Source organism: Lutjanus erythropterus, chromosome 8 (assembly GCF_056507025.1).
Source record: "Lutjanus erythropterus isolate fLutEry1 chromosome 8, fLutEry1.hap2, whole genome shotgun sequence".
Lineage (NCBI taxonomy): Eukaryota > Metazoa > Chordata > Actinopteri > Lutjaniformes > Lutjanidae > Lutjanus > Lutjanus erythropterus.
The window spans coordinates 15,830,265-15,856,746 of NC_139324.1; the positions used below are offsets into that span (position 1 = coordinate 15,830,265).

Genomic DNA, 26,482 nt, shown 5'->3' on the forward strand with positions numbered 1-26,482 from the left:
TTCTTTTGTGTCTTACCATTTACTCGTCCAGATATGATGCACTGACTTGTAAGAAGTTCAGGGGTGCACATACATTAGCATGTATAACATCTCAAACATTAAAACTTACTTAAGACCTAAGGGACATTGCAGTCCGTCACTGCTGTTGCCCAAGTTTGTCTCAACAGAGGTCCATCTCGATAGTCTTGATAGTTTTTTTCCCTCCTTTTTGTTCAGATGTTTGTCTCCTTTAACACTTAAAGACGTCCTCGATGATGTCAGTTTTTTTAGACATTGTGCTGGATGAATATACAGAAGCTGATTCCAAAATATCTTTGGTTTCAATTGTGTATTAAAACCTGTAGACCAAATCACACTTGTTGTTCTGTTGTTTTTTTTATGCCTCTGTGCTGGCCACATCAACATGTTTTCCAGTTATCTGTCCCAAATTTTTCAAACTTAGCACAAATGTCTTCCTGGATTCAAGGATGGACTCAGAGATCTTGTAAAGCAACAATAAATGTGTGGTCTGAATTTGTTGCACCACAGAGATGTGTTTTTCATCACCAGCCAAATTTAAATTATTAAAAAACTGATAAGTATTAAGTACAATTTGGTGGTCCGAGGTCTCTGTGACTTCACAAAACATGTTTTCGGCCATAATACGACATATTACTCACTGGAGTCATACATGATTATATAATGACAACCTCCATTTTGGAAAAAATAAACTTAATACCCTCAAAGTCTTCACATACATTATATGAGTCTAGATAGACATAATATAAGTGACCAGACAAGTTGGCAGAGGAATACAACTGCGAGGCGGTAATTCCAGTTTATTTTCATCTGGAACCACAAGCCTTAATAGATGCATTAAATGAGTGCAGTATATTTTCTATGAGGTATTACTTGACCAGTTGCCATCTGGACAATATTTTGGGTGCTGTCCTGACTCTTGACCTCGTGTCCTAAATGCTTATCATATCAAGATGAAGGTTAGAGGTTGTAACTAAAACAGAGACTGAATGTCTGTGTTGATAAAAGTGGACAGATAATTTATTTCCTTTTTATGCATTAGAAGTTTTATTTGGCTCCTGCTCTGCAAGCCCCTTTTTCCTGTTACTGTTAATAATTCTCTTTTTGACCAGAAACGCCAACTGGCCAAAAGGCTTCATTTGGAAGTGGCTGTCCAGCACATTACAATGCTTTCCAGTGTAATCTGTTCAGAGGGTTACTCGTTTGGCTTAAGTGTATTTACTGTCTCAGTCTGTCAGATCCCCTCACAGTCTGACTCTGAATAACCCCCCTTGCTTTTTGTATGGCAGTGGGCTACAGCCTTTGGCAGTCTATTAGTTTATTACCACATGTTTATGCATAACAAGCCGCGTCCACTGTCTGCACACAGCTTTGTTTATACTTTAAATTGTACGATCAGGAGCAGGGAATCACTTAACATTATATCTTTGAAATCCAGGAATGCACACATACAGTAAGTGAATTATAAGAGTAAAACCACTGCCCTCTAGCCCTACTTGGCGTCCCTGCTGCTGTTCATGATCTGAGGATATAGGATCAGGCACACTTTGGAGCTTACAGAGTAAAACATTGTGCTATGGCCAAGTATTTGGCCAGGTGCCTATACCATGCAGAGCCATTAGACCAATCAGATTGATCACTTCTGTCTTTGAAGCATTTAAGAGATGGAAACATTTTTGGACAAGTGTTTTTATTTATGGTTTCTTAACCTAACACATGATGACATTAAAAATGTGGAACTGTTCCTGAAATTGCTGGTAATATTTTCTATCTCTGGTTTAAAAATGTTCACTCTGTAAGCAGTTAGTCTTTTTAGCTATTTTTAGCCATTTTTAGCCGCCTGTTTGGATGGCAGTCAGCCACCACGTCTTAATGTTAGTTGATTAAGGAAATGAAGGGAAATGAGTTGATCCACATCACACTTTAAAAGACTTTTTAGATTTTGTGAAGTCAAGTCTAAAGTCATCAGATTTGTGATTTGTCTGACTTGAGTCCAAGCTATGTGACTCGAGTCCTCTCATTGTGTGCTAATTTGTATGCTAACACACTTAGTTAACATTATACCTGTTAAACATCAGAATGTTAGCATTGTCATTTGAGCTTGTTTGCATGCTGATGTTGTTGGTGGCAGAATATAAAGCAAAATTATGAGTAACAAAATGAATCACATTTACACTACATTGAGGATAATGAAATGAGACATATATTAATAGGGATGTACAGTGACACCATGGTAAAGTCCACCATACAATATTTATCTCAATATTAATATATATATATATATATATATATATATATGTATACTTTTTTTTTTGAACATTCTTAGGTCATGCCTGGCTACTTTTATTTTATTTAATTTTGTTAAGATAGTGGTTCTACTTTCCTCCATTAACAAAATTCAATAAAATAAAAGTAGCCAGGCATGACCTAAGAATGTTAAAAAAAAAAGAGTCATGAATTGTTGTTGGAAAGTAATGTTTGAATTCTCTATGTACCATTGCTAAAAAACCATGCAGCAATCATATTAAATAAAAAATAATAGAATAAAATAATTAACAGTGTAATATTACAGTAGATATTGTCCTGTACAGTACTGAGACATTTTTTAATTGCAATATTCAATATCTTGCTCCCTATAAATTAATATACTACCACTCTTAACTACTTAACCCTAAGTTAGTTAGCTCTCATTACTTGCGTCTTTGTTCTCCTTTTCTTCTCACATACGTAATGCAGCTACTTAAAGATAAGAAGAGGAAGAGTTCCCTTTTAAAAACAGGATAAACGACAGAGAAAGGGTCTAGGGTTAAAAGGTCGCCTGCAGACTAAGCTTATGACTCTCTGATGTCAATATATACATACTGAGAGGATTTCAGTCGCCGCTCCTTAGCTGCTGGACCAACCTAACACATAATCACTGTGTTTCACTGTGGGAGTCGGTGGGTGGGGGATTATTTGTTATTTGTAAGGAGCTTCTTTCTAGATTATAGAAAGTTATCTAAAGTGATGAAATAATTTATCTAGAAACTGTACGGGAGCAGCACTAGAGGTGTCAAGAAACCAGAATTTTAAACTTCGATACAATACTATTATTGTACTACTACTACACAGTGGTGATACAGAAAAGACTCTAAACAATGTCTGGTTTGGCTGCAAGCCTAATTTTATGTATAGCAACAAAGACTGAATGGTGGTCTTGAATGAATGCATAGATCTTTCAATACTGTGAAATGTTAGTACTGTATTGTTTTTAAACAAAATTTATTGATACTTCTGACAACCTTAATCAGCACTTTCTACTGTTTGGAGCTGCAACTAATGATAGCATTTTCATTATCAGTTAACCTGCTAATTATTTTTATGATTAATCGCTTAGTCTGTAAAATTTTTTAGAAAATTGTCAAAAAGAGATGGTGACGTTCACAAATTGCTTCCTTTGTCCTATGAGCAGTCCAAAACCCAAACACTCTTCATTTAATATCATAAATAACAAACATAAGCAGCAAATTCTTACATTGAAGAAGCTGGAACCAGCAAATATGTGACATTTTTGCATGAAAAAGATGCTGGGAACATCTAAAATAATGTGCTGGTGATGGCACTGTGGAATATCACTTGGGACACTGCTACAACTTTACATGTTGCAAAAGTTATGTTGAAATTAATTTTCTGCAAGAACTTGTTAGTAGAGTTTCCCACATAGAGCAGCAGACTCATAACAGACATTGTGAATTCCAAATGTGTTTAATGCTGTTTGGGTGGCAGGGTGCTTAAACAGTTAATGGGACTGCCCTTCAACTGCAGGACCAGGATCAAGTCTTTTTTTATTAGTGGCAAACATTTGCTTTGCTGAGTACTTGCAAAATAGAAGTAAACTCCCTACAAGAACCAGTAAACTACCAGATTATGTATGTATGTATTGTTGTTGATTCTGTGGTCTTTGGTACCATCTCTCTGTCCACGTTTCCTCCACACTAAGCGCCCTCCCTTCCCAGTGTTGCTCCAGTAACTTCTTGGCGAGCTCTTCTAAAAGGCTTAGAGTAAACAGGATTAGAAGGCATTAGAAAATCCCCCTCTCTCCAAGAGCCATCTGCCTATCTACCTGAGCCAGGAGCTGTCCTCTCTCAGCACCATGGGACACACCTCAAGAAACCAGTGTGTCAGAGTGTCGTTGAATGATTTCTGCACGGGCTGCTTCTGTTGTTTTTCTGTCTGGAGACTTCTGAACTATGCAAACTTGTAGGAAGTTGTTCACATTGCTGTTCCATGACCTGAGAAGGAGAACATATCTTCTTGATCCTTTTCCAAGTCCAAGGAGTTGAACACAGTCACGGATTTAACATGAGGAACGTATCCTGGAGATGTGTTTTCTACACTGTTGTGTTTAGTTTTGTGGTCATATTTTTGGACACAGGGACAGGTATGTGTCGTAGTTAACCTACAAGCATCTTGCTCACCCAAAGATCAGTCAAACAATTGGTCTTAAATGTGTTATTTTCTTGTGGTACCTCAGATGCAACACTGGAAGGTTCCTCTATGGGTTACCTGAGTCTGCCTTACAGTCAGGAGCCTGTGGTGTTCCCAGGAATCGTTCGTGTGTCTGATGTAAAGGTATCTCATGAAAACCATGCAGTTACGTCTCGACGGAAACGGAACATCCTTTTCCCAAGTGGAGTCAAACTGTGTGCACAAGAGACCGTCCAGCAGGTTGTTGCAAACCATCTGAGTTACTTTCATCTCAGAGGTAAGACTGATCATAAATAAGAGTAGATCACTGTAGATGTTGTCGAGTGAGGTGAGGGGTGGGGACCCACAAACAGAAGGAAGTGATGTAGGCAATAACAAAAACAAACTTTGATTGATTATGTGAGATTGTCCCAGCCGTCCCCTCCCCTCCGTGCCCATAATGTGCAAGGAGTGAAGCGTCCAGTAAGCAAGAGTGTTAACCTTTGTCGCATTTTCATCAAGCGATCCACCTAGGTCAAGCAGAGGTATGTCAGTTGACATCTGTGTGGACACCAGTTGCAATTAGGCCTTATGAGATTTGCATTCAAACAGACTGTGGTCTACTTCAGGGAGGTGTGTCTCCATGCAGGGCAGTCCACCCAAATTACAATCAAAAAGCATTTTCTCACTTACCCTCAGAGTCAGTAGGCTGCAGCTCTAGAACTGCATGTGGCTCGTTTGCCCCCGTTTAGTAAAATAATTTTTATTTTTTATATTTTTTTCTTCCTGCTACACATTATATCAAGTGCGAAGTGTCATTGTAACTACATTTGCATCTTAGTGTCTTATTTCGTTTTGTTTCTCAGTGGATAATATCAGTTCAGATGTGTTGTATTGCTTTTTCTCCTGCATTGCTTGGTTGTTTTGTTTCCTAATCCTACCCCAGAGAAAAGAAAGAGAGTTATCAGTGCATTAATGCTTATTAATGTGCTGGAGAAGAAAACGAGACCTACTAAAAAGAAAGACCAATAGATCGTTTCATGTTATTCATGGAGCTTGATCCAGTGATCCTCTCGTTGACTCACATTACTGTTTGTTGATACCTTCAGCTGTAACTAAGCTAGCACTGATGATAGTCACCTAACTACAAGGTAAACAAACTTTGCCAAACTTGTGTTTGGCACTTGTGTTTTCTGCAAGGTTGTCTGAGACTGAGGTGTCTGGTTGAGTGAGACAGAGAGATATTTGACTTATAATGCAGATTTCTCATTGGAGACAGCAAGGTAAAGCAGTGAAAAATGTCTAAATATAGCATAAGTAATAGTATTTTTTTTTGGGGGGGGGGGGGGGGTGACTATTTTCTTTAGTTGGCTAAAACATGTTTTGCTGTAGTCCCTATCCACAGCAGTAAATTGCTTGGCTTCCTACACCAACTCTCAAATTAGGAGAATGTCAACCATCATCTACTGAAGGAAATATACCAACTTCTGTTAAGCACCTCATACAACCCCACGTCAGATACTTTTCACATTGTGATACTTCTATTTTTACTGAAATACTTCTGAGGATGAGTGAGAAAATATTTTTTTTGTGTGTGTGTGATTTTGGAGAATTGGCACCTGAAGAAACAGATGCAGAGGGGGCTGCAGTGCACCACAGGCAGGCCGGAATTGTGAAACAAAGCATTCAACAGAGAGAAAGCATTTTCATCTTTTATTGGTTGAGAATCCCTCTGCAATGTCTGTAAATGGGCAGAAATCAAGGTGTAATTCTGGTTAGTGAGCTAGACTCCAACATTCACAGGTGGTTTGATGCCAAGACAGACAGTCTGTGACTCTGTGGTGGTGAAAAATGGAGGTTATGTAAACTAGATTTGGATTTGGAGGTAAACACTGGTGTCTCAGGCCTCACTGGCAACGCTGATTATGGAAGACAGTTGCAGCATATGTTTGTGCACCAGCATTGGATCAGTGCCCATAATGCTGACTCATGAAAAGGGAGTTATGTCATGAATATAACATGAGAATGGAGATAGATTTGGGTTGCAGAACTTCCAGCACAATAGGCTCCAGCAGCCCGCGACCCTTACGGAATAAGCGGTTACAGAAAATGAATGAATGAATGAACTTCCAGCACATAATATTTATGCCTATCATTGTTTTAATTAATTAAAGGTAATTTACTTCCCCTTCCAATAAGCAAACAAAGTGGTCATTGTTACCTCAAATGGAACTTAGCAAGAATTGAATTTGACCATTAAGAACTGAGGTAAAATTCCAACTAATAAACAATGTAAAAATAATTTGAAAACATTACTACTGAAGCAAGTTCTGCAAGCTTGTTTTTCTTAAAGTGGATAGTGTCTTTTTTCTTGGTTTGACCAGTGTGCCAGGAGACCATATGGGAGGCTTTCAAGATCTTCTGGGACCGGCTCCCGGAGCAAGAAGAGTACCAAAGCTGGATGAGTCAGTGCCAGGACGGCACAGTCACAGCACAAGCTATTGGAAGCTACTTCAGCCAATCAGATGAGCATCAGGCTCTGGTTAAAAAGGTTTGTGGACGACTAATGGCTTGATAAAAAAGTATCTGTGAGCAGTTGGGATGTAACAATACCAAAAACTCAAGGGACGATAATATCACAAAGTCCATGATATGATATTTATTGCAATATATATATAAAAAACAATATAAAAATTATGACTTGACAAAATGTCCTTTATTAAATCATAAATCTGATGGGTACAGCATTTTTTTGAAAAAAAAAATTGCTTTTTCCTTTTAAGTTAAAGTGTGTCTGCTTTCCTTCTTTAATAAAATAGAATTAAATTGACCAGCCATGACATAAGCATGTGCAAAAAATTGTCATGAACTGTCTTTGGCAATGGATGTTTAAATTATGCACAACTGACTCTTCCTAAGTCCCACCCCTTTTTGCTCTATGTGCCAATAAAAGCAGACTTGGTGCATCAGTCTGTTTTCTTATTTTCCTGTAAAAGTGACATGTAGGGTCACATTTTTGCTAATTTTAGAAAAATGCTGGCTAAATAGCTAGATAATAAGTGCTACCAAACTTGCTAGCTAATGATTGACACAGATTGGCATGCTAGTTAACTGGCATTTTGTTAACATTAACTTAAGGCCCCCAGCAACATCTTTAGACCATCTTCAAAATTTGTTATTCTCTATAACATAGATGAGCCTCTCATATAGCATATCCAGTGTTGCCTGCAGACGGGACTTATATGTACGACTCAGGAAGTCGTTTACACGATTCATGAACGCTTTATGGACTCATATGGACTCTTTTTGTCAACATAGAGCAAAAAGAGGGGCGGAACCTGGGAAGAGTCAATTGCAAGACAAAAACAGTGCAGCAGTCAGTAGCAGTCCTTTGATAAAATGAAATAAAAATAATAACTAAAATTATTAGCCATATAATATTGACGCAGATGTTGCAGCAGTCTTGTATGGTATTGAGACATTTTCAATTGATGTTACAATAACATATATATATATATATATATATATATATATATATATATATATATATATATATATATATATATATATATATTGTTCCATCCCCAGTGAGCAGTATAGACCATAATATACTACTCTGCAGGTGGCTGATGCTACAGCTCACTTTTTTTCCCCCCCATTTCTAGAGAATGTCACGAGCGGGTCTGAAAAGGTAAGAGAAACTCCCCACCTCCTTTCCCCAGAGCTAGCTCACCATCTCAATCATAAATGTTTGATCACATCATGAAGTGTGTGTTTTGTAAATGTGTCATTCTTCCCACTATCTGTAGTGAGCCCACCAGGTCCTGGCAACATATGTGCAGGTACGGTTGTCCAAGCTCTTCAACCTTACCTGTTCATATTCCCACTCATCAGTAACCGTAAAACTTCAGATGTCTCATACTCACTCGTTTGATCTGTTTGCTGTTTTATGTGTGTCAGACTTGGATAATAGTATCCAAGCGTTATTGTATGTTTGCTTTCCCTTTGTGTGAATTTAAAAGATAACACTGACATTATTTTATTTTCTTATGATTTCAACAAATCCAATTAAAACAAAACCAACAATGAATTCATCCTGCAGACAAGTTTTTTTTTCTGTGCAGCCACAGTCTGATATAGCTTATGTCTTGATGTTATTGTCACCCACAAACACACAAAGAAGCCTAAACCCATATGTTCCTGACACTGGTCAGTGTAGTCTTTTATCCTTCAGAGTGTAAATACTGGACTGACTCTGGACAATGGCCATGCTCAGTGATGTCAGTCCAAAATGAAGCTACTCTCCAGAAACTGAATTGTGGATAAACTCAGAATAAACCATACCATATACCAGCCATGATCATTGTGATGCCATAATATGTAACCCATTGCAACAGAATGGATGTTTTAAAGGAATAGCTGGATTTTGGGAAATATATTTATTAATTTTCTTGCTGAGAGTTAGATGAGAGGATTAGTACCACTCTCATGTCTGTCAGTGAATATTTTGCTGGTGCCAGCAGCCAGTTAGCTTAGCTTTAGTATCAAGCAGAGCCAGACTAGCTGTTTCCTTGTCTTTGTGCTAAGCTAAGCTATCCAGTTACTGTCTGTAGCTTCATTTCTGGCACATGCAGAGGTGCAGATCTCATAACATCCTAGGGGGAACAGTGAAGAAATTCAGCCCTTGACTTAGTAGACCTGCTGTCTTACTTTTGATAAACCTGAGAACCTTTCTACTTTACTTTATGCTGTTTACAGAGTTCATTATAAGAAGGTACGTCAACCCAATTTATTTTAACTATTAATATTAATGTAGTCTCTGCTCCTGGTTGTCATCTGAGTGGACTGTTAAACCAAACTTCATTCTTAAAGCAGGTGTTTTTTGGTTGGACTACATTTTTTCACAGTAAAACATTCAGTTAGACCATCAACAAGACACTTTTCTGATTCACTTCGATCTGCAGACTGGCAGAAGTGTTTGACTGGCCCAGCACTACAGCACTTGTTTTCACCCCATGACTGGAAAGTGATGTTTGCAGTTCAGACGAATGCGCAGACTACACAGGGCGAAACACAAATGTATAATATATACCTGTGTGTTTAATGAATATGACAGTGTGAGGCCCATCAACCTCCTCATCTAACTCCAAAGAAACAAGTGTATTTCCCATAATGTCTGACGATTCCTTTAAGCGTTATAATTTTAGGACAACAATTAATTCTTATGACAGCTATATCAGGATTTGGTGGACAATACAGTACTCGTTAACAGAGTAAATTAATTATTGATTTTGGCAAGTTTAAAGGATTTGTTGATTCATAATTAAAAAAAAATAAAATAACCTAACCTTAACCTAACAGTTTGCATCATCCTTGAGTCTGTCTGCTCTTAATCCTTTTTATTTTTGAGTAATGTGATATCAACATTGCTGAAACAATCTTCTGCTGTTTCACAGCAACCCAACACCAGGCACACCAGAGGCTGCTGAGGCTCCTGAGCAAGGTTAGTGTCACTCCTGACAACACTGTTAGCACATCATGCAACTTTGATCACATGATCACTCTACTGTCATATAAGTATCCTGTCATATCTGTACCTGTGCTCGAGCACTGCTGTTTCAGTGTCAGGCCGTTATTTTGTGTGTTTTCATGCACATATTCCTGGTTTATAGCTTTCTGTACAGTGAGTTAGTGAATCTTTTTCTCTGTGTTTGGAGAGCGAGTTTGGCTGTTGGCCATTTCAGCCTGAGACTTTGAAAGTACCCAGGGTCAGGACAGTCTAATCCATACAGCCACCAGGAATAACGGCACTTGCCAAAAGGTTTAAGCTCAGATTCACTTGAAATAAACCAACAGTCCCCCCTTTTTTTTCTTTTTTTCCTTTGCACATGAACTCAACCACCCAGAAGAGACAGCTAAAGAAGAGGAGCTGGAGGAAGCAGCTGTCACCGTCCCAGAGGTGGAGGAGAGCCCAGCAAGTGCACACACATACCCAAACACACACACACACACACACACACACACACACACACACACACACACACACACACACACACACACTATTGACAGACTGAGATTCATAAACTGGGTTGCACCAACTACACATATTTTTAAACCTGAATAAATAGCGTTTTAACTTTAAATTATGTTGCACCAAACCTTTAAACTAGCTTCAAATTAAGAAGAAATTCAAACCTCCAGTTAGTTATACTTTAAACTGATTCACTTTATTTATTTTGGACCAAAACCTTAAACTCCAATTTAAAATATGATCCAGTATTAACTTATACTTGAGGAGTTCCAACTTTTAAAACGGCTGCCATCTTTAGATGGATTGAGCAAAAGCCAGGCAGTCTCTTTTTTTCTTTGCTGTGCTGTTGTCTGTTTTCAATCTTTTTGGTCGTATTGCCCCATTACTTCAGCCAACAAGTTTTTCTCAAAAGAGGAGAAAGTAGAGTTTCTCTGCTGCGCCATCTTGAGTTACTAGGCTAACTAACGTTTTGGCTAGCAAGAATGTAACGTTCTTAACTTTTTTAAATCTTGCTTGCAAACAGTGTAAAGTTTTGTTAAGGAACACGGGGGAACCAAAGGTTAATGTCTCCCCCTGACGTTTGACTCATTTTAGGTAACACTGCTAAACTCTGATTAGGACTAATAGATTAAATCAACTCATAATGTTTTAATATTATTCATACTTAACTAGTATATCACTGTTTGTTATGACACAGCTGGACAATGACATTGCCATGGAGCCTCCCACCCCGGCTGTGCTGGAGCAGGTGGTGGAGCTCAGTATCCTCCTGACTGGAGAGACGTACAGCGACAGCCTCGACGATCCAGCCAGCCTCCAGTACCAAACACTCAGCAGACAGCTTGCTGAAAAGGTTCGTCTCTGGCTCCAGCTCCCTCTGCCTGTCACTCTTTATGACTCCCCTCAGTGCTACTGTGTCTTGGCTCCAGACTGGACTCACTATATCTCCTGGTTTATGGTCTGTGATGGATGCATTGTTAGTTTTAATAACATGCGCTTTAACAGCAGCAGTAGTTAAACCCAAACACTTAGGCAGGAGTTCAAAACCACAGATTTTATGGTACACATTTGGTTTGGGAGAAACAACTGTGTGCTGAAAATACAGTGTTATGATGTGTCTTGGGAATAGATAAGCTTGTGCACTTGGACACATACGCACAGGCACTCACCTTGGGTAGAAACTTTAGTGGTTTTACAGGTTTTACAAGTATTCGGAAAATTCAGTTCAATTTGAACTTTTCTCTAACAGTCAGCTGAACACACAAAACAAACATGAGCGGGGATGTGACATTATATCAAAAAGGTCAAGAAAGTGGACTGTGATGATATATACTGGGATATTACTTTGTTAAGTATTTTATTATATTTATTTTATTTTATAAAAGACTTTATATATAAAATAAAGTGCAAAGTATCTAATAATAATAAATATTTACATTCTATATGAGCAGCTCTGATTCAAAAGCAGAAGAAAACAGGGGTTTTAAGAATAACTGGAAAGCATGAACCAGATAATTAACACTATATTGTTAGATAAAAATTAGTATTTTTCCACCCATGAACATTTAAAATGTAAAAAGTGTTTATCTTATTCTGTTCTCCTGTGCAGTATAAGTAATAACAATGCATTAGAATAAATAGAAGTTACACTGGTCTGGGATCAGCATCACTGCCCTGATTTAATATTGACTAATAAACAAGAAGACTTAAAAATAAACCTTAACACTAACATTAGTTAGTGACAGAAGTAACAAAAGAGCCATCTGCCTTGTTAATGTATCTGGTCTATCTTTTGCTATCATATAAGCTGCTATCATAAGAAAGAAGGGATTCAGATAAAGGAAAGTTGTGATTCAAAAATGATTATTGCCACTAATCATGAATCATATTGCAATTTCTGTCAATATGATTTCAATATGATTTCTTTTTTTTTTACCATATCGTGCAGCCCTAATCCTCAGATCTATACCTACACACAGCGTAAATGCAAACTCACGTGCCTTGAAGAGATTATGATTAAGTAAGTCTATGTGGAGGAAGTGGAGTGAAAGGTGAGGACAGGGACTGAGGACTCAGAGGTAGTAACTGAATGTAGAAAAGGAAGAATAGGAGGACAAGCCAGGAGACAAAGGCCTTGGACACATTCTTGTGTCTTCTTTCTCTTCTTGGATTAAATAAACTGGGTCATTTAGTCTGCAGAACAGCATGTGTATTGTGTTTTCTTAGTGCCTAGAAGCAAGGCTGTGTAGACCAATAAATAAAGTTGACCACAGTGCAGTAGTCTGCCTCCCAAATATAATAATATGGGCCGCTGCACAAAAGACTCAAAACTTTTCAACTACTTTGAACAAAAGGAACCATTTTGCAACAATAAATCTGATTTATTTTGCAAAACAAGTTTATTGTAACTTCGTCAAAATAAGAAACAAACTCTGGCTGGGGCTTGTTTCTGACGCTTGATCATTTTTTTCCCTGCAGATAGAGAAGGCTCTGGAGGGGCTTCCTGGATTTAAGAGTGTGTCTGTGCTGGATTTCAGGTCAGTCTGGACATAAGAACTGTCCTCACAATATGACCAAAGCTACTTCAACTTGTAGCGTTAACACAGTCTCACTCTCCTTGTTTTACCTAGGCCTCAGAAGGACACCCAAGGGTGAGTCATCAGTACAGGCTGTGACCTTGACTAGTTCTCCCCATGCAGTCTTGTATTTAAGCCCACAGATCCCTATCAATCATTCCTGAGCTAGACCTGTGCGAGTGTGTGCATGTGGCATCACCTTCGTCTCACACTGTGTTTACCTGTGAGTGTGGGCACGTGTTAAGGTGTGTCACTAGTTGCCTGTGTTAATGGTTTTAGTTGGGTCACTCACCTGTTAAGTGGGATCAGGAAGGGTCCAACCAAGTAAGCAGGTGCTCCTCTATAGAGACGATTATCGGGGCTTTACGACCTCACCAATCAGCCTCTGGAGGAGGGATGGAGAGGAGGGGGGTTAGAGGAGATGATGTTGTGTGTCAGAGCAGTGAAGGTGGAAAAAACAAAAGAGTGGAATTAAAAAAGAGTAAGTGAAGGGAGAAAACTTATACAATAACGATGTGACTCTTTCTCTTGCTAACGAGTTACCATTGGTGGAAAAAGTGATCAGATCCTTTACTTAAGTAGAAGTGGCAATACCACAATGCCACAATGTAAAAAGCCCCGACATGCTGTTAACTTTACACCACACACACCCAGGTCAGACGGGGTGCACATGCACATGAACGTGGCCCCAAACTTTAGGCTAAAAACATGGCGTCAATGACATCTTTCAAGTCAACTTGGCATGTTAGGGCTTTAGGAGACTTAGATTACACCAGATGAGAAGTATAGAGGCATTTTATGTTTATTGTCCCTCGTTTTTTACATTTGAAAACTGGCCATCATTCATTTCAATTATTTGGGAGATTCTGCAAGGCTGTTTCCTGTAAAACTCCAGCACTGTTTAGTAAAGAACTAAAGCCGACCTTCAATCGGCCTGAGGAAGTCAAAGTAAATAAATAATGCCTGAACTTTCATTTTTGGGTGAACTATCCCTTTAAGTTTACAGATAAATATATTTATACCCTCCCACAGTGATGCTGTGATTAATGTTGTAGTTAGTAGTTGCAGCTCACAGGGCACAGCAGAAGTAGATCTCTGTCTGCCTGCCTCTGTGTGTAAATGTTTAAAACTAAAGGGGGAAAAATTGGACCTCCTTCTAAATGTGGCCGACTGTGGGCCGGGCACGTGCCAGAAAACCAACAAACTAGGTCATAGTGGAGGGCTTCCAGTCGTCAAATGAAGGCTGATAGATGGCTTTTTCCACAGTCTGGAATCTCTTGTGAGGTTTCCATGTTTATTATGATGATATTGATCATTCTGCTGACTCGGCTGATTTTTTGGCCTATACAGTCGCGCTTGTGCATTCCAAGCAGGAGTAAATCACTTGAGTCATCAGTCATCTGCGAGCACCCTACAACTCTTTTAACAGGTTTGACGTTAAATCACGCTAATGCCTGAGCGATTTTCATCCTGTTAGAGAGCAGCTCTCTCGTCCAGGAGACATTATTTTATACTTTTTTTTATTGTAAATGTGTGTGTAAGATTAATGGAAACTGGTGCTTAGGTGCAGTCTAGGTGCTAGTGTATTCACTAGGAAATTTCACAAAGTTTGGGTTAGAAAAATGAAAAAGAAACCCTCTCCTCAAAGGCACTGGACTCTTTTATTAGACTGGTGGAGCAGCACAATGGCCACAAGCAGAAGAAGCAGGTAGAAAAGAGTAATTAACGCTGACATGATAAAGGCTTTTGAGGATAGAAATTTTGAGACTTATATATCTGAAGAATCTAGATTAAATCAAGATCACATTGTCAATAGGAATTGAAACTGAAAGATCACTATTGAACTTGAAAACAGCAGATTTAGTAGAAAAAATAAACTCATCACAAGGTCAATTTAGTAGCGTGTGATGTTCATGAATAGTCATATATTCCACTTCTTCTTAAAGGACCAGTGTGTAAGATTTACAGGCATCTACTGGCAGAATATGGCAGAAATAAAATACAATATTCAGAAGTATTTCATTAGTGTAATCACCTGAAAATAAGAATAGTTGTGTTTTGTGTCTTCTTAGAATGAGTTGTTTATATGCACAGAGGGTGCATGTCGTCTTCCATGAAGGCTGCCATGTTGCACCACCATATTTCTACAGTAGTCCACTATGGAAAAACCAAACACTGCCTCTAGAGAGGGCCTTTGCATGTGTTTCACAGCCACCATTGGTTTTCTTACATACTTGAAAGATGAGAGTAAGACATGGTGTTTGCAATTTGCACAGTCACCCCTAGATGCTATTAAATCCACACACGTCCCTTAACGTATGTATTTATTAGAATTATGGTCCAACAATAAGTGAAATATTTTCCCGATACAAATGAAAAAGCCTGATGCAAAATATAGGCAAAGTTACATATAAAAAATTAAAGTGATGCTTAATGTTACATCAAACAAAACTGTTCACAAATATAAAACAAATCTTAATGTCCATTTTTAGTTTTAATACAGTTTGCCTGAAATTATTAATTTGGCCAACAGAATTTTGTAAAACAACACAATGTAATTACAGTCAGTGGCCACTTTGTTAGGTATATTAAAAAGTAATGACATCCAATACTGCAGCTCAGCTGATAATTCCACCTTTACAAAAATAAAAATCAGTCAGAGAGGTATAACGTTAACTTTTTGTTTATTACTGAGGTTGTTGTTTGCAGTGATGTTAGACTGGACAGCATAATACTGAAATGTGTTTCTAATATGCTTATTCCTTTATGAGGTGAGCTAAAACGTTAATCACACCTCTCAATATGATGCAGTCCATGAGTCGTGTTACAGAAACTTTACAGATCCCATCTTAACTTTTTGGTGACTATGGTAACTAGGGTTAGGACCTCATTTAGAAAAAAAAGCATTCACAGATGAACAGCTCCTATGTCAATGTTTCTATCCTAACTTAAGATACGAAACGTGTATTACACAAACTTCCTCACTTCACAAAAGAAAATAAAAAAAACCCTTCTAATTAAGTGTTAAACACTCCATACTTTAACTTTTTCACCTGTAGTATTAGCTAACTTGCTAATATTAGCTAACAGTAATGTTCGCTAACAGAAGCTAACGGTCATGTTAGCAGACATTTTGCTTTTATATCATGGATGCCATATAGAGCGGGGACTGTTTCTGATATCTTAGCCTGCACTCTTTATTTTATCTCCCAAGTTAAAAGTTAAAAAAAAATCCAAAGATGTTCTTTGTGGGAAATTTACAACGCTAAATTTCCCACAAAGAACATCTTCAGATTTTTTTTAAGTTGTTACCAAAATCTCTAACTCACATGTCTTGAGGTGAGGTGTTTGTCATTGTTTATGCTGCATTTTTTGTATGTTTCAATGTAACGTATCTTTCCATTAAACAAAACAACAGTTACGAAGTTGCTAAGCTCGGCGAGATGGGGAAAGTAGTGTCAGTGGCTAGGTAACATAAACCATAGACATAAAAGTGATGTTAGATTGAGTATTTAGGATTTTAGGATGTTATCTTAGACCTTTACTATCTTGACTTAAGACAAGACAAAAGCACTAACTACAACATCATTAATTAACATAGTTAAATAAGACCTCTCTGACAGTGTCAACAAAAACTGAACATTACAATCTTCCTAAATGTAGAATTCGTGGCATTGCATTTCATTAAATTCAATAGTTGTGCCTAATAAAGTGGCTGGGAATGTATATCACATAATGATTCCATTGAAGGAATAATAATATTGAATTATTGCCCAGTCTGAGACTGCTCATCATGTGGACTGAATGTAATTACTACAATTTGTCTCCTCAGGCTGGATGGGGTGGTGGTGGACTATGCTGTCACAGTAGTTGTGGATGGAGCAGGAGTGAGCAATGAACAACTGGACTATCTGACCTTGCAGTCCAACCGCGTGGAGAACTCGTACCGTGAGGTCATGGAGCGTCCTACTGTGATCTACACCATCAGCGAGGTCAAGAACTCAGACACTGAAGCCCTGCATTACGACGAGGTGGAGAGCGGTAAGTCGGCGGCCAGTGCACGACTGCTGAGCTCTCTAAAGAAAATCCCTGCTCTCCAACAGAACACACACATATGCCACCATGATAGCTATTTATTAAATTGGCATGGCAGTGAAGTCACTGGGAACGCACTGGCAGAGGTAGAGCACACAGTGCAGGGCCAACCTTCAAATGTCATATCAAATAGAAACACAGTAGACCCAGCAATGATATTACAACATACGCTACACCACTTGAGAAAACATTCCAGGGTTTTAATAGTCTCATCTGTTTCTTATTTGTCTGTTCTCTCTGTCAGAGGCGACAAAGACATATTTTTTAAGAAATTTCAGCTCAAAAATGGACCATTTTTAATGAACAAATAACAGAGTCATTAGTTTTAAGAACTGTGTATTTATTCTGTGCTACAGTTAATCCTCATCATTAAATGGTCTGAAAAAGAGAACTGAGCAAACAGGACTCTTGAAACCTGAGATCTCTGTTTTTTGGCTTCCACCCAGTGGATCTTACAGTTAATGTTAAAAGAATAAGTTACCTACTTACATTGCACTCCTACGGTGGTGGATGAAGTGTTTAAATGTTTAACTTAATTATGTTGAAGCTGATACAAGTAAAGCTCATTGTACTGCTGGTTATGATAATATAATAATTTATAGGTTAATCATTATTATAGGTTAATAATTATCCCCTTTTTAATACTAAACTCACCATGGCCAGTTTTTTTAAAGGATGAAACTTATTCCACATTCATCTTCCTTGTCAAAACCTGTCGCATACATTACCCACAATACAACTCAACTGCCAGTATAGTGTTTAGTGTTTGCATACTATATTTCCCCCAGAAATAGTATGCACCTTGTATACAGAAATAGTATGCACCTTGTATACTATTTCATACTGGGGTTACAGACAGACTAAATTATCTCACAAAGTGTTTTAGCGTCCTAAATGCTATGTTGGTGTGGAATTGATCCTTATTAAGTCCCGCCTCATGGTCAACTTTTGATTTTTCCTGTTTCCTGTGCTTAGAAATGCTATGTGCCAGGATTGTCTATCTTAAAATTTTGAAAATGATTAAAAGTTGTTGTTGGGGGGACCTGTAAAAACTGCATACACATTTTAAGGTAGCTAATGTTAGCATAACACTAGCTAACTAGCTAGCTAGCTAATCTATGCAAGTTATTCCCTAGATAGTTAACTAGTGTTTGCTCTGTAACCAAATGCTAGCTAACTAGCAAGCTAATCTACATCATTTGTTAGTTGCTAGTTACATTTGATAGCACATATTAGCTAAACTCTTACTAATATACTTACGTACCTGAAGTTGTGACTATAAATGTCACTTTTACAGGTGCACCATCTTTTCTTTTCAACAAAGATTTTTAGTTTAGTTTATTTGACAACAGTTTAAATACAGCAGTAAAAAGAAGTACCAGCATATACAATGCTGTCAGGGACAACACGATAAAGTCCAGGACTTATTTCCATTGTAGAAAACCTAACACGCAGAATATCTAATTACAGGGACCCAACTCAAACAACCCCAACCAATGAAGTACTAGCCAATCAGAGTCCGAGTAGGGCAGGTCATGACTTTGCTCTCTTGGGGAAAAAAATTTTTACAGGAAACAAGAAAAGAGAAAGTTGACTGAGGTTCCACTGAGTAGCAAGCCCGTTCAACTGACATAGAAGGGTCAATGTCAGGCCTAGCCACAGCTCCTTCTGGAGCCACAAAAAGTTTTATATTTTTTACATATGCAGTTGCTCGCATAAGGAGATCTAAACGACTGCATCTGTTAGATTCAGCCAGTCAGTAAGTAGGTTAGCTACCTCCTACCTCTGACCAGGGCTCTTCTCCAGAAATGTGAAGAAACTGAAGGATGTGATAATGTCTAGAGCATGTCCTCCTCCTCCCGTGAGATTCCTCCCTGCTCATGTTTTTGAGGGAACGCATGTCATTAGTTTACTGTGTTAGTGAGCTCCCCTGGAGATGCACGCCGTCCGATGCTCACATTAATTATATTCTTGGACATGTGAAATGACGGCTAAACACTCTCATATGGCTGACATATGTGGCTGGGGAACTTACAGGCACAGCTTGCCTTTGTTTTTCTGCCTTGGTGGTGATGCAGTAATAGCCTTGGCCCACAGCGGCTAATATTCACTCCAGATTTTTAGCCCTGATTTGTAGATATTTACCCCTGAAGGTAATGCTGTCAAAGAGAGGGCTATGCTGAAATGGTTATAGTTAAAAAGGATTCTTTAGACTCCTGCAGGCATGATTATTTTAGGTATTTGGCACATTTGCCCTTTCTGTGTCAGTTTGTATTAATATTTGTTTCTCCTCTGGTTCCACAGTGTCTGAGGTTGCTGAGCCTGTCAGCGCTGCAGATGAAGCTGCGGTGAGTAACAAGTTACCTCCACAGCTATCATGACAACAATCTCTCCGTGGACTCTCCTCCACAATGCTGATAAATCACTTTTGTTTAAGAGAGCTGACAGTTGTAGTATGACTGATGTTGCGATAACCTGTAACTGGCTGGTGATGTTATCCAGACCACACCAGTGCAGGTAGGGGATGAGCTCACCAGCAAGGATCAAGTGAAGGCTTTGAGGATTAGTTTGGCTCTTGCTATAATAATCCACTGCTATTCTGGGGCAGAGGCTGCACTGCACCGCACCACAGCGAGTGAAGACGAGAGACAGCAGCACATATGAGTTTATTCAGACAAGTAATACCAGCGAAAGTCCATCTTTTTTTGTGCTGTCTTGTGGTTGACTGTGCTCTTTGATGGTAATCAGAGTTTGGGTTGCACTAAATGTGTCTGCTGGTTCACTTTACAGCTCAGCTCACTAAGTGATTAATTCGACTCATTATATGAATTGGGAGAGTTTGGCAAACTTCTCAAAACTAATTTACAGGCACAGCGCTCAGAGCTACTGTGCCATTGAAGCACTTTGTTGCCTTGATTTGGGACGTTTTAGATTCTGTTTTTGCAAGCTTTCTTTGAGTTGATGTATGGAGTCTGCAGTCTGCCACAAAAATAATTATAGACATTTACAGTTCAGTCAATACATTTAAAAAGCATACATTTTTTAAATTAAAATTGCATTTATATGATTCATAAATAAACTCTAACTAAATCTTTTGCCACACTGTGTGTTAGCAAGCTAAGCACACTTCCAATTAAGGTTGAAGACAGCAGATTGCTTTTGCAAGTGTGAAATTGTGAAGACAGTATTGCACAACAAATTTGATAAAAGTTATTACAAAACAATGTGTTGGATAAAAAAGAGTTAGACTAAACATATTTTAAAAATGAGTTTCAAGAGCAGCAAGGAAACTGGATTCACAAAAGTTTAGACTTACTGTCAGATCAGCTACAATGCACTTAGGTAGGTATGTGCATGGTTTGCAAGTTTTAAGTACTTTCCTCAGTTGACTGCTGGTGACACTGATCGATCAGTAACATAATCTGCCTAATTTATTGTAAATAAAAAAAAACCCATAAAAATTTAGCTTATACGAAGCAATACCAAATGTGTCTGTTTTCAATGCAACATATTGCATATTCTTTGACATCCATTGCAAAGTCTATGAAACATATAAAGATGATATACATTTTAAATGCATATGATTGAATATCAAATTGCATGCAGAAAGATAACATAACAATAATCTCTATATTTCAGAACTTCATTTGAAAATAGATAGAAATAAGAAAAAGAAAAACAAGAAATATACATTTTTACATGATTGATCATATTTATCATTGATTAATTGTTATCATCTCTAGTAGGAATTTAGGTGGCTCTTTATTTACACCTGTGTGAAATTTAAGTCTCACAGCAGCAGATATATGTATGGACTAGAAAAATCTATAATAATTAAGGAATAGCTAGGCAATGCAAAGATACTTGCAGCACTACTAGGGGTGTGTGAGACCTATGCACCAGTAACGAAAGATAAAATATAAAATGTAGAAAACAGTGAAAAAAAAAACATAAATTCATTAATAAAATAAAAAGGTATAAACTTTTAAATGTATAAAACATTACAAAAACTGCTTCCACATATATAGGTTGTATAATAGAGTACAGTATAAGGCAGTGAAAGATCCAAAATATCACAAAGTCTTGATAGGCACCTGCATATGAAGTCTTGGTGATATATATTGATAGCGATATATTTCGATGCCCCTGACCACATCATGGGCCTGATCTGTAAACACAGAACAACTGACCAATCAAAGCTCCTCCTGCATGCCACAATCTAGTGAAATAGTGGCCACAGGTTTTGATAATAAAGTCTGCTTGTGATGCAGATTAATGCTGCCGACAAGCCACTGGAGGTCCTGATCCTGGAAGAGGACACTGAAGATGTCGACAAAGATGACGTCCTGCCTGAGCTCTCTGAAACCAACGCAGCGGTGACAGAGGAAAATGACGTTGTTGTCCTGGAGGAGAGTGCAGAAGTGTCTCCAGCTTCTGTTCTGACCACCAGTGCACCTGAAGCTGGCAGTGAGTGTTGTGTTTCCACATTTACTTTTCTGTGACTTGTTTGTGACAGTCTTACAGTTTGAACGAGAATTTACAAAGATGACTGCGTCATCAGCATTCACACTAGCACTATACGTAAAAACTTACTTTGCACTGAAATAACCTCTTAGGCAAAGGATGAATGATATGAAAAGATGTTCAAAATTGGATAATCTTACAAAACTCAGTGAAAAAACTCACTTTTGAGTTTCTTCACTGAATTTTGAAAATGTGTTTGAACGTTCACATTTAGACTATATTTAACCTGGATTTGTAATATTGTAATTTTTCATCTTTTTTTTTCCCATCCTCTATGATGTGCATATGATAACCTATTGTCACTTTGGAGTGTAACTAAGAAACTACACCTAAACTCTCAGTCTAAAGCATGGTCAAAGTATATTAAACACTGGATGTCTAAAAAGTGCAGCCAATGCAGAAGTGCTTTAAACCTGCGTTCTTTCTAATGGCCAACAGGGAACGACTCCACTGGTTACAAAAAGAAGTCTGATTGTATGTTCTCTTATGTAAAAAAAATACTTCTCACTTGATGCATGACCTTCGTAAACAAATTCCTTTCCTAGTTTATGGTCTCGATCGCTCGTTTCAAGTCTTCCTCGGCACAGCATGATTTTCGTTTTGTAAATTATGGTTCAGTTTAGAGTAAAATAGACAATACAGCTGTGTATGCTTTAGGCTTTAGTCTACTGTACCTATTTCTTGCCTAAAATGATTTAAGAATTATGTTTTAGTGTACTGTTTAGCTGTAATATGAGAAAGGTCACGATCAGGCAGGCGGCAATTATTTCCAGCAGGACAGACGAGCCAAAACCAAGCACCACCCAAGTCGTAGTACGTCACCAACAAGCTCCTCACTCCATGCTGTGCATGCTAAAAAATATTATAGCAACCCCCATTAGGCCAAACTTGAGGCTTCAAAACTGTACTCCACAAAACAATGTGTGTTCTGTGTGTTCTCACGCAGAAGTCCAACCCCAGTCCTCTAGGTGGAACTATTTATTCCACCCATCCACCACAGAACTTTGAACTTTGGAACTTTGGGGATCACCTGACTTCATAAACCATTTCTGCCAGAAAGCTCTCTGGCGAAGCAATGTCCTGGAAACTTCTTGTTGGCAGCACACAGCCTTTATAGTTCTGTATTTCTGATATTTTATATGAAATATTGTGAATGCAGTGAAATTACGTCTTTGGGTAGATGACATTTCACCTACCAATGATGTATGACTTTGAAGAAATACGTTTGCATTGATATATATCATGTCTTTTTTTAATCTATGGGTGAATGAATTATCAAAGTGATTAAGCAAATGCTTTATTTTGTGTCACATTGATGTTGTAACGACATTTTAGCTGGTTGAAAAGTGGATGAAAAGAAGTTTTAGGTGTTCAGACGGAATGTTACAAATTTTCAACAAGAAATCAACATTGAAATTCTGATTGGTGCTTACTGGGGACCCCTCAGTTCTCATTTTGTCTATGTTAAATTACAATTTTATGTCTGGTTTAGATCTGTGGGCTCTGAAAAAAGTAGCCAGTTTCTGTCAACATAGACCAGCAGAGATTAAGTTGAGTTTTTCCTCGTCTTTGTTTTTCAGGCTTTGAGGAGGAGGGCCTGTTGCTGGAGGACTCTGTGCAGACTCCTGCTATAGAAAACCCTCCACCAGAGGAACTCCCAGCTGAGCTTCCCGTCCCGGAGCTGCCAGAGGTCATCACGCTGCCTGAACCACCAGTGGAGGTCGAGGCCTCTGGTTCAGGCATAGACAACTTAGATGACCTGCTCCGGCCATCTGCACCCACAGCAGAAGAAGAAGAAGAAGAAGAAGAAGACGAAGAAGAAGAAGAAGAAGAAGAAGAAGAAGAAGATGAAGATGAAGATGAAGAAGAAGAAGAAGACGAAGAAGAAGAAGAAGAAGAAGAAGAAGAGTCTCTTGAGGAGACTGGTTCAGAAGATGTCATTATAAATGTAGATGAATCAGTGGAAGTTGAGGTTGCAGCAGTGGAAGTAGAACCCACTCCAGTGGATGAACATCTGGATGAAGTTGTTGTGAATGAGGCAGAGATTCCAGAGGAGCTCGAGATCTCCACAATTGCCACTGAGACCACAGAAGAAGAAGGCCTGCCTGCTCTAGTCCTGCCTCCTGAGGCTGTAGACGTAGTGAGTGAAGCATCAGAGCCTGAGGCAGCAGAAACAGGTCTGCTTCCAGTTGATGGGGAAGCTGTGGATAGCTCAGAAGAAGAGTCCCACCTCAAAGATGTTCCACCTGCAGAGGAGGAGGTTAACCCTGAACAGCCTGCGGAAGACGCAGATGTTAATCTGGTGTTGACCGATCCTGAGGAATCTGTATTTGAAGAGGGCGGCATGGAGGTGAAGGAGGAGACTGTACCTGAAGCTCCGGCTGTAGAAGGAGAGGCCGCAGCAGCTCCAGAGATCTCGACAGAGGATCTTACGGAGGATGAGATCTTATTGGTCAACCAGGACAAACTAGAGCCTCCAGCGACAGATGATCTGAACCCTGCCCAACCGACTGCTCTGTCCCCAGAGAGGGAGTCACCTTTCACCCTTATCGCTGACATTAACCCTGCCACTGAGGGGCAACCTGATGTCGATATCCCTTTACTGGTGGAGGTAAAGCAAAATAATTGATGTTAAAGGGACAGTTCTGATTATTTTAAGTTACAGCTCCATAGTCGGTGTCTACAGTAGACAACGGTCAGCACGCCCCATTTTGGAGAAGCAGAGAGGAGTACACAGAAGCGAACCACTTTACTGCTGTGAACAGGGTCAGCAGCAAAATGTATTTTAGCCATTTAAAAAAATATCAGTTCACTGATATTAAATATCATGTGTACACTATATTTAGAATATTTTTACTGCCTTTTCCAACTGGAAACTGCCGCTATACAAGCCAAGTATCACTCTCTCTTGCTTAACCAGACTCTGCTTGCAAAAGTATTTCATTTTGCCTTGCAGAACACAGGAGGTGCTGGTCTACCACTGCCTCGGCCTGTCAGTTAGTATCTGTTATTTTTTACTTCAGTGAATTTTGACTATCTCTTTAAAACACATAGGCCACACAATAACACAAACAACTAAGCAATTGAGGCAGTGGTGGACCAGCAACTCCTGTGCAAAGTAAAGTTACTCATTTTGCCAATGGAGTTTGGTTGGTTTGAAGAGAGTGATATTTGGCTTTTATAACAGCAGTTGACCATAAGAAAAGGATGTCTGATGGAAAAGTGGTGAAAAATATCTGAATATAATTACACTAATATCATTTTCTTAGGTGGGCCTTTTTTAGGTAGCTAAAATAAGTTTTGCAGCAGTACATTGCTCATCTTCCTGCAATATTACTCCTCTCTTCTTCTCCAGACTTATGTTATGTTGACTGCCACCTACTGTAGGTAAGACACTGACTATCAGTAAGTATCTTATACAACCCTGCTTAAAATAGTCTGAACTATCCCTTTTATGTTTCAAAAAGTAGCAGAATGTTTTTAGTAGAATAGAGGGATCTTTCTTTATTCCTTTTTATGTGGTGTAAGGTAATAATACTGCAGCTAATGTGCATATTTCTCTATTTTCATATGAAACTTTTTGTACAAGTTTGTGGAAACATCATCTTAACTTTAGGCTGTTGGGAGTTTCTCTTTGTTGAGAGCCAGTGTTTCTAGGAAACACACCGTCAACTTGCATGCTGTAGTACCTACTGGAACACGTCATAGCAAACAGTACAGGACGTCTTCCACCTTTTTCAAGTCCACATAACGTCGGCCAGATAAAACAGCATGTAGAGAGTTTTTAGCTTTTGTATTGTATTTCCAAGTGAAACAGGATAGGCAAGCACGATCTAAGGATGTGTGGACTTTCATTTGAATGTGGACACGTTATAACCTGATATACTATGCTGTTTCTAGCTAAGGAATGAATGAATTTTAACACCTGTTGAGTGTATCCTGTGTTACAGAAAGAAAGGCTTTTGTTTTTTCTGTCACTGGTCCAGATGTGGTGATAATCAATGACCAAAAATTGCAGTAAGAAGAGGCCCTGTGACCTCAGCTTTCCATGTGCTACACAACGTTTCAAATCACAAATCGTATGACCGACAGTCCGACAGTTTAATCTAAACAACAGCTAACAGTGTTGGCCCCTAGATAGCTAGTAATTAAGTAAAATGATATTCCAAACTTGTGCCTGTCCACACAAATATGGTATCAATTAAATGTCCACAAAGTCACATTAACATTAACAGAACATTCATGTAGGGCACACTATCTTGGCAGAAAAATCAGTTAAAATTAGATTTTTTGTTTTTCGTAATTAAAATTTTGATCATTTGGGTACACAAGTCAAAACAAACAACAGGGTTATACCTTTTTTTTTTTTTTTTTTTTAGAAAAGACTAAATTTATTGTCAGTTTTACTTGATTTCTAGGGAATTTAACTAGACCTATAGACTAAAGTAAGACTCATCTCAATCCACTTTCGTATCCACCAGATCCAGACCACTAACGAAGGCCTGGATGATGCCACCATTGGAGACCAGGGCTTGGATATGATTCAGTATGGTTATGGTTTGATTAACCACACAGAGGAGGGCAGCACTAGCTTCCCATTTGGTGTGGCACACGGCACAGACCAAGCCAGCATCGCCATGCCTGTGAACCCTGGACGAGCACTGATGGTGTTCTTCAGCCTGAGGGTGACCAACATGATCTTCTCAGATGATCTCTTCAACAAGAGCTCCCCAGAGTACAAAGCTTTGGAGCAGCGCTTCCTGGAGCTGGTAAACTTCTCACATTTACTGGA

General features: G+C 38.7%; 1 protein-coding gene across 1 annotated transcript in view; it reads left to right on the forward strand.

Annotated features, from left to right (window-relative positions):
- Positions 1–3,993: 3,993 nt before the first annotated feature.
- Positions 3,994–26,482, forward strand: part of impg2a (interphotoreceptor matrix proteoglycan 2a) — a 34,150-nt gene continuing 11,661 nt past the window's right edge. Inside the window, exons 1-15 of the mRNA XM_084724682.1 lie at positions 3,994–4,438; positions 4,532–4,762; positions 6,849–7,015; positions 8,130–8,155; positions 8,274–8,306; positions 9,921–9,967; positions 10,371–10,438; positions 11,193–11,348; positions 12,974–13,032; positions 13,126–13,146; positions 16,904–17,112; positions 19,471–19,514; positions 21,438–21,633; positions 23,271–24,301; positions 26,172–26,459. Coding sequence (XP_084580808.1) covers positions 4,360–4,438; positions 4,532–4,762; positions 6,849–7,015; positions 8,130–8,155; positions 8,274–8,306; positions 9,921–9,967; positions 10,371–10,438; positions 11,193–11,348; positions 12,974–13,032; positions 13,126–13,146; positions 16,904–17,112; positions 19,471–19,514; positions 21,438–21,633; positions 23,271–24,301; positions 26,172–26,459 — 2,655 coding nt within the window. The 5' untranslated portion in view covers positions 3,994–4,359. The remainder of the gene's footprint in view (positions 4,439–4,531; positions 4,763–6,848; positions 7,016–8,129; positions 8,156–8,273; positions 8,307–9,920; positions 9,968–10,370; positions 10,439–11,192; positions 11,349–12,973; positions 13,033–13,125; positions 13,147–16,903; positions 17,113–19,470; positions 19,515–21,437; positions 21,634–23,270; positions 24,302–26,171; positions 26,460–26,482) is intronic.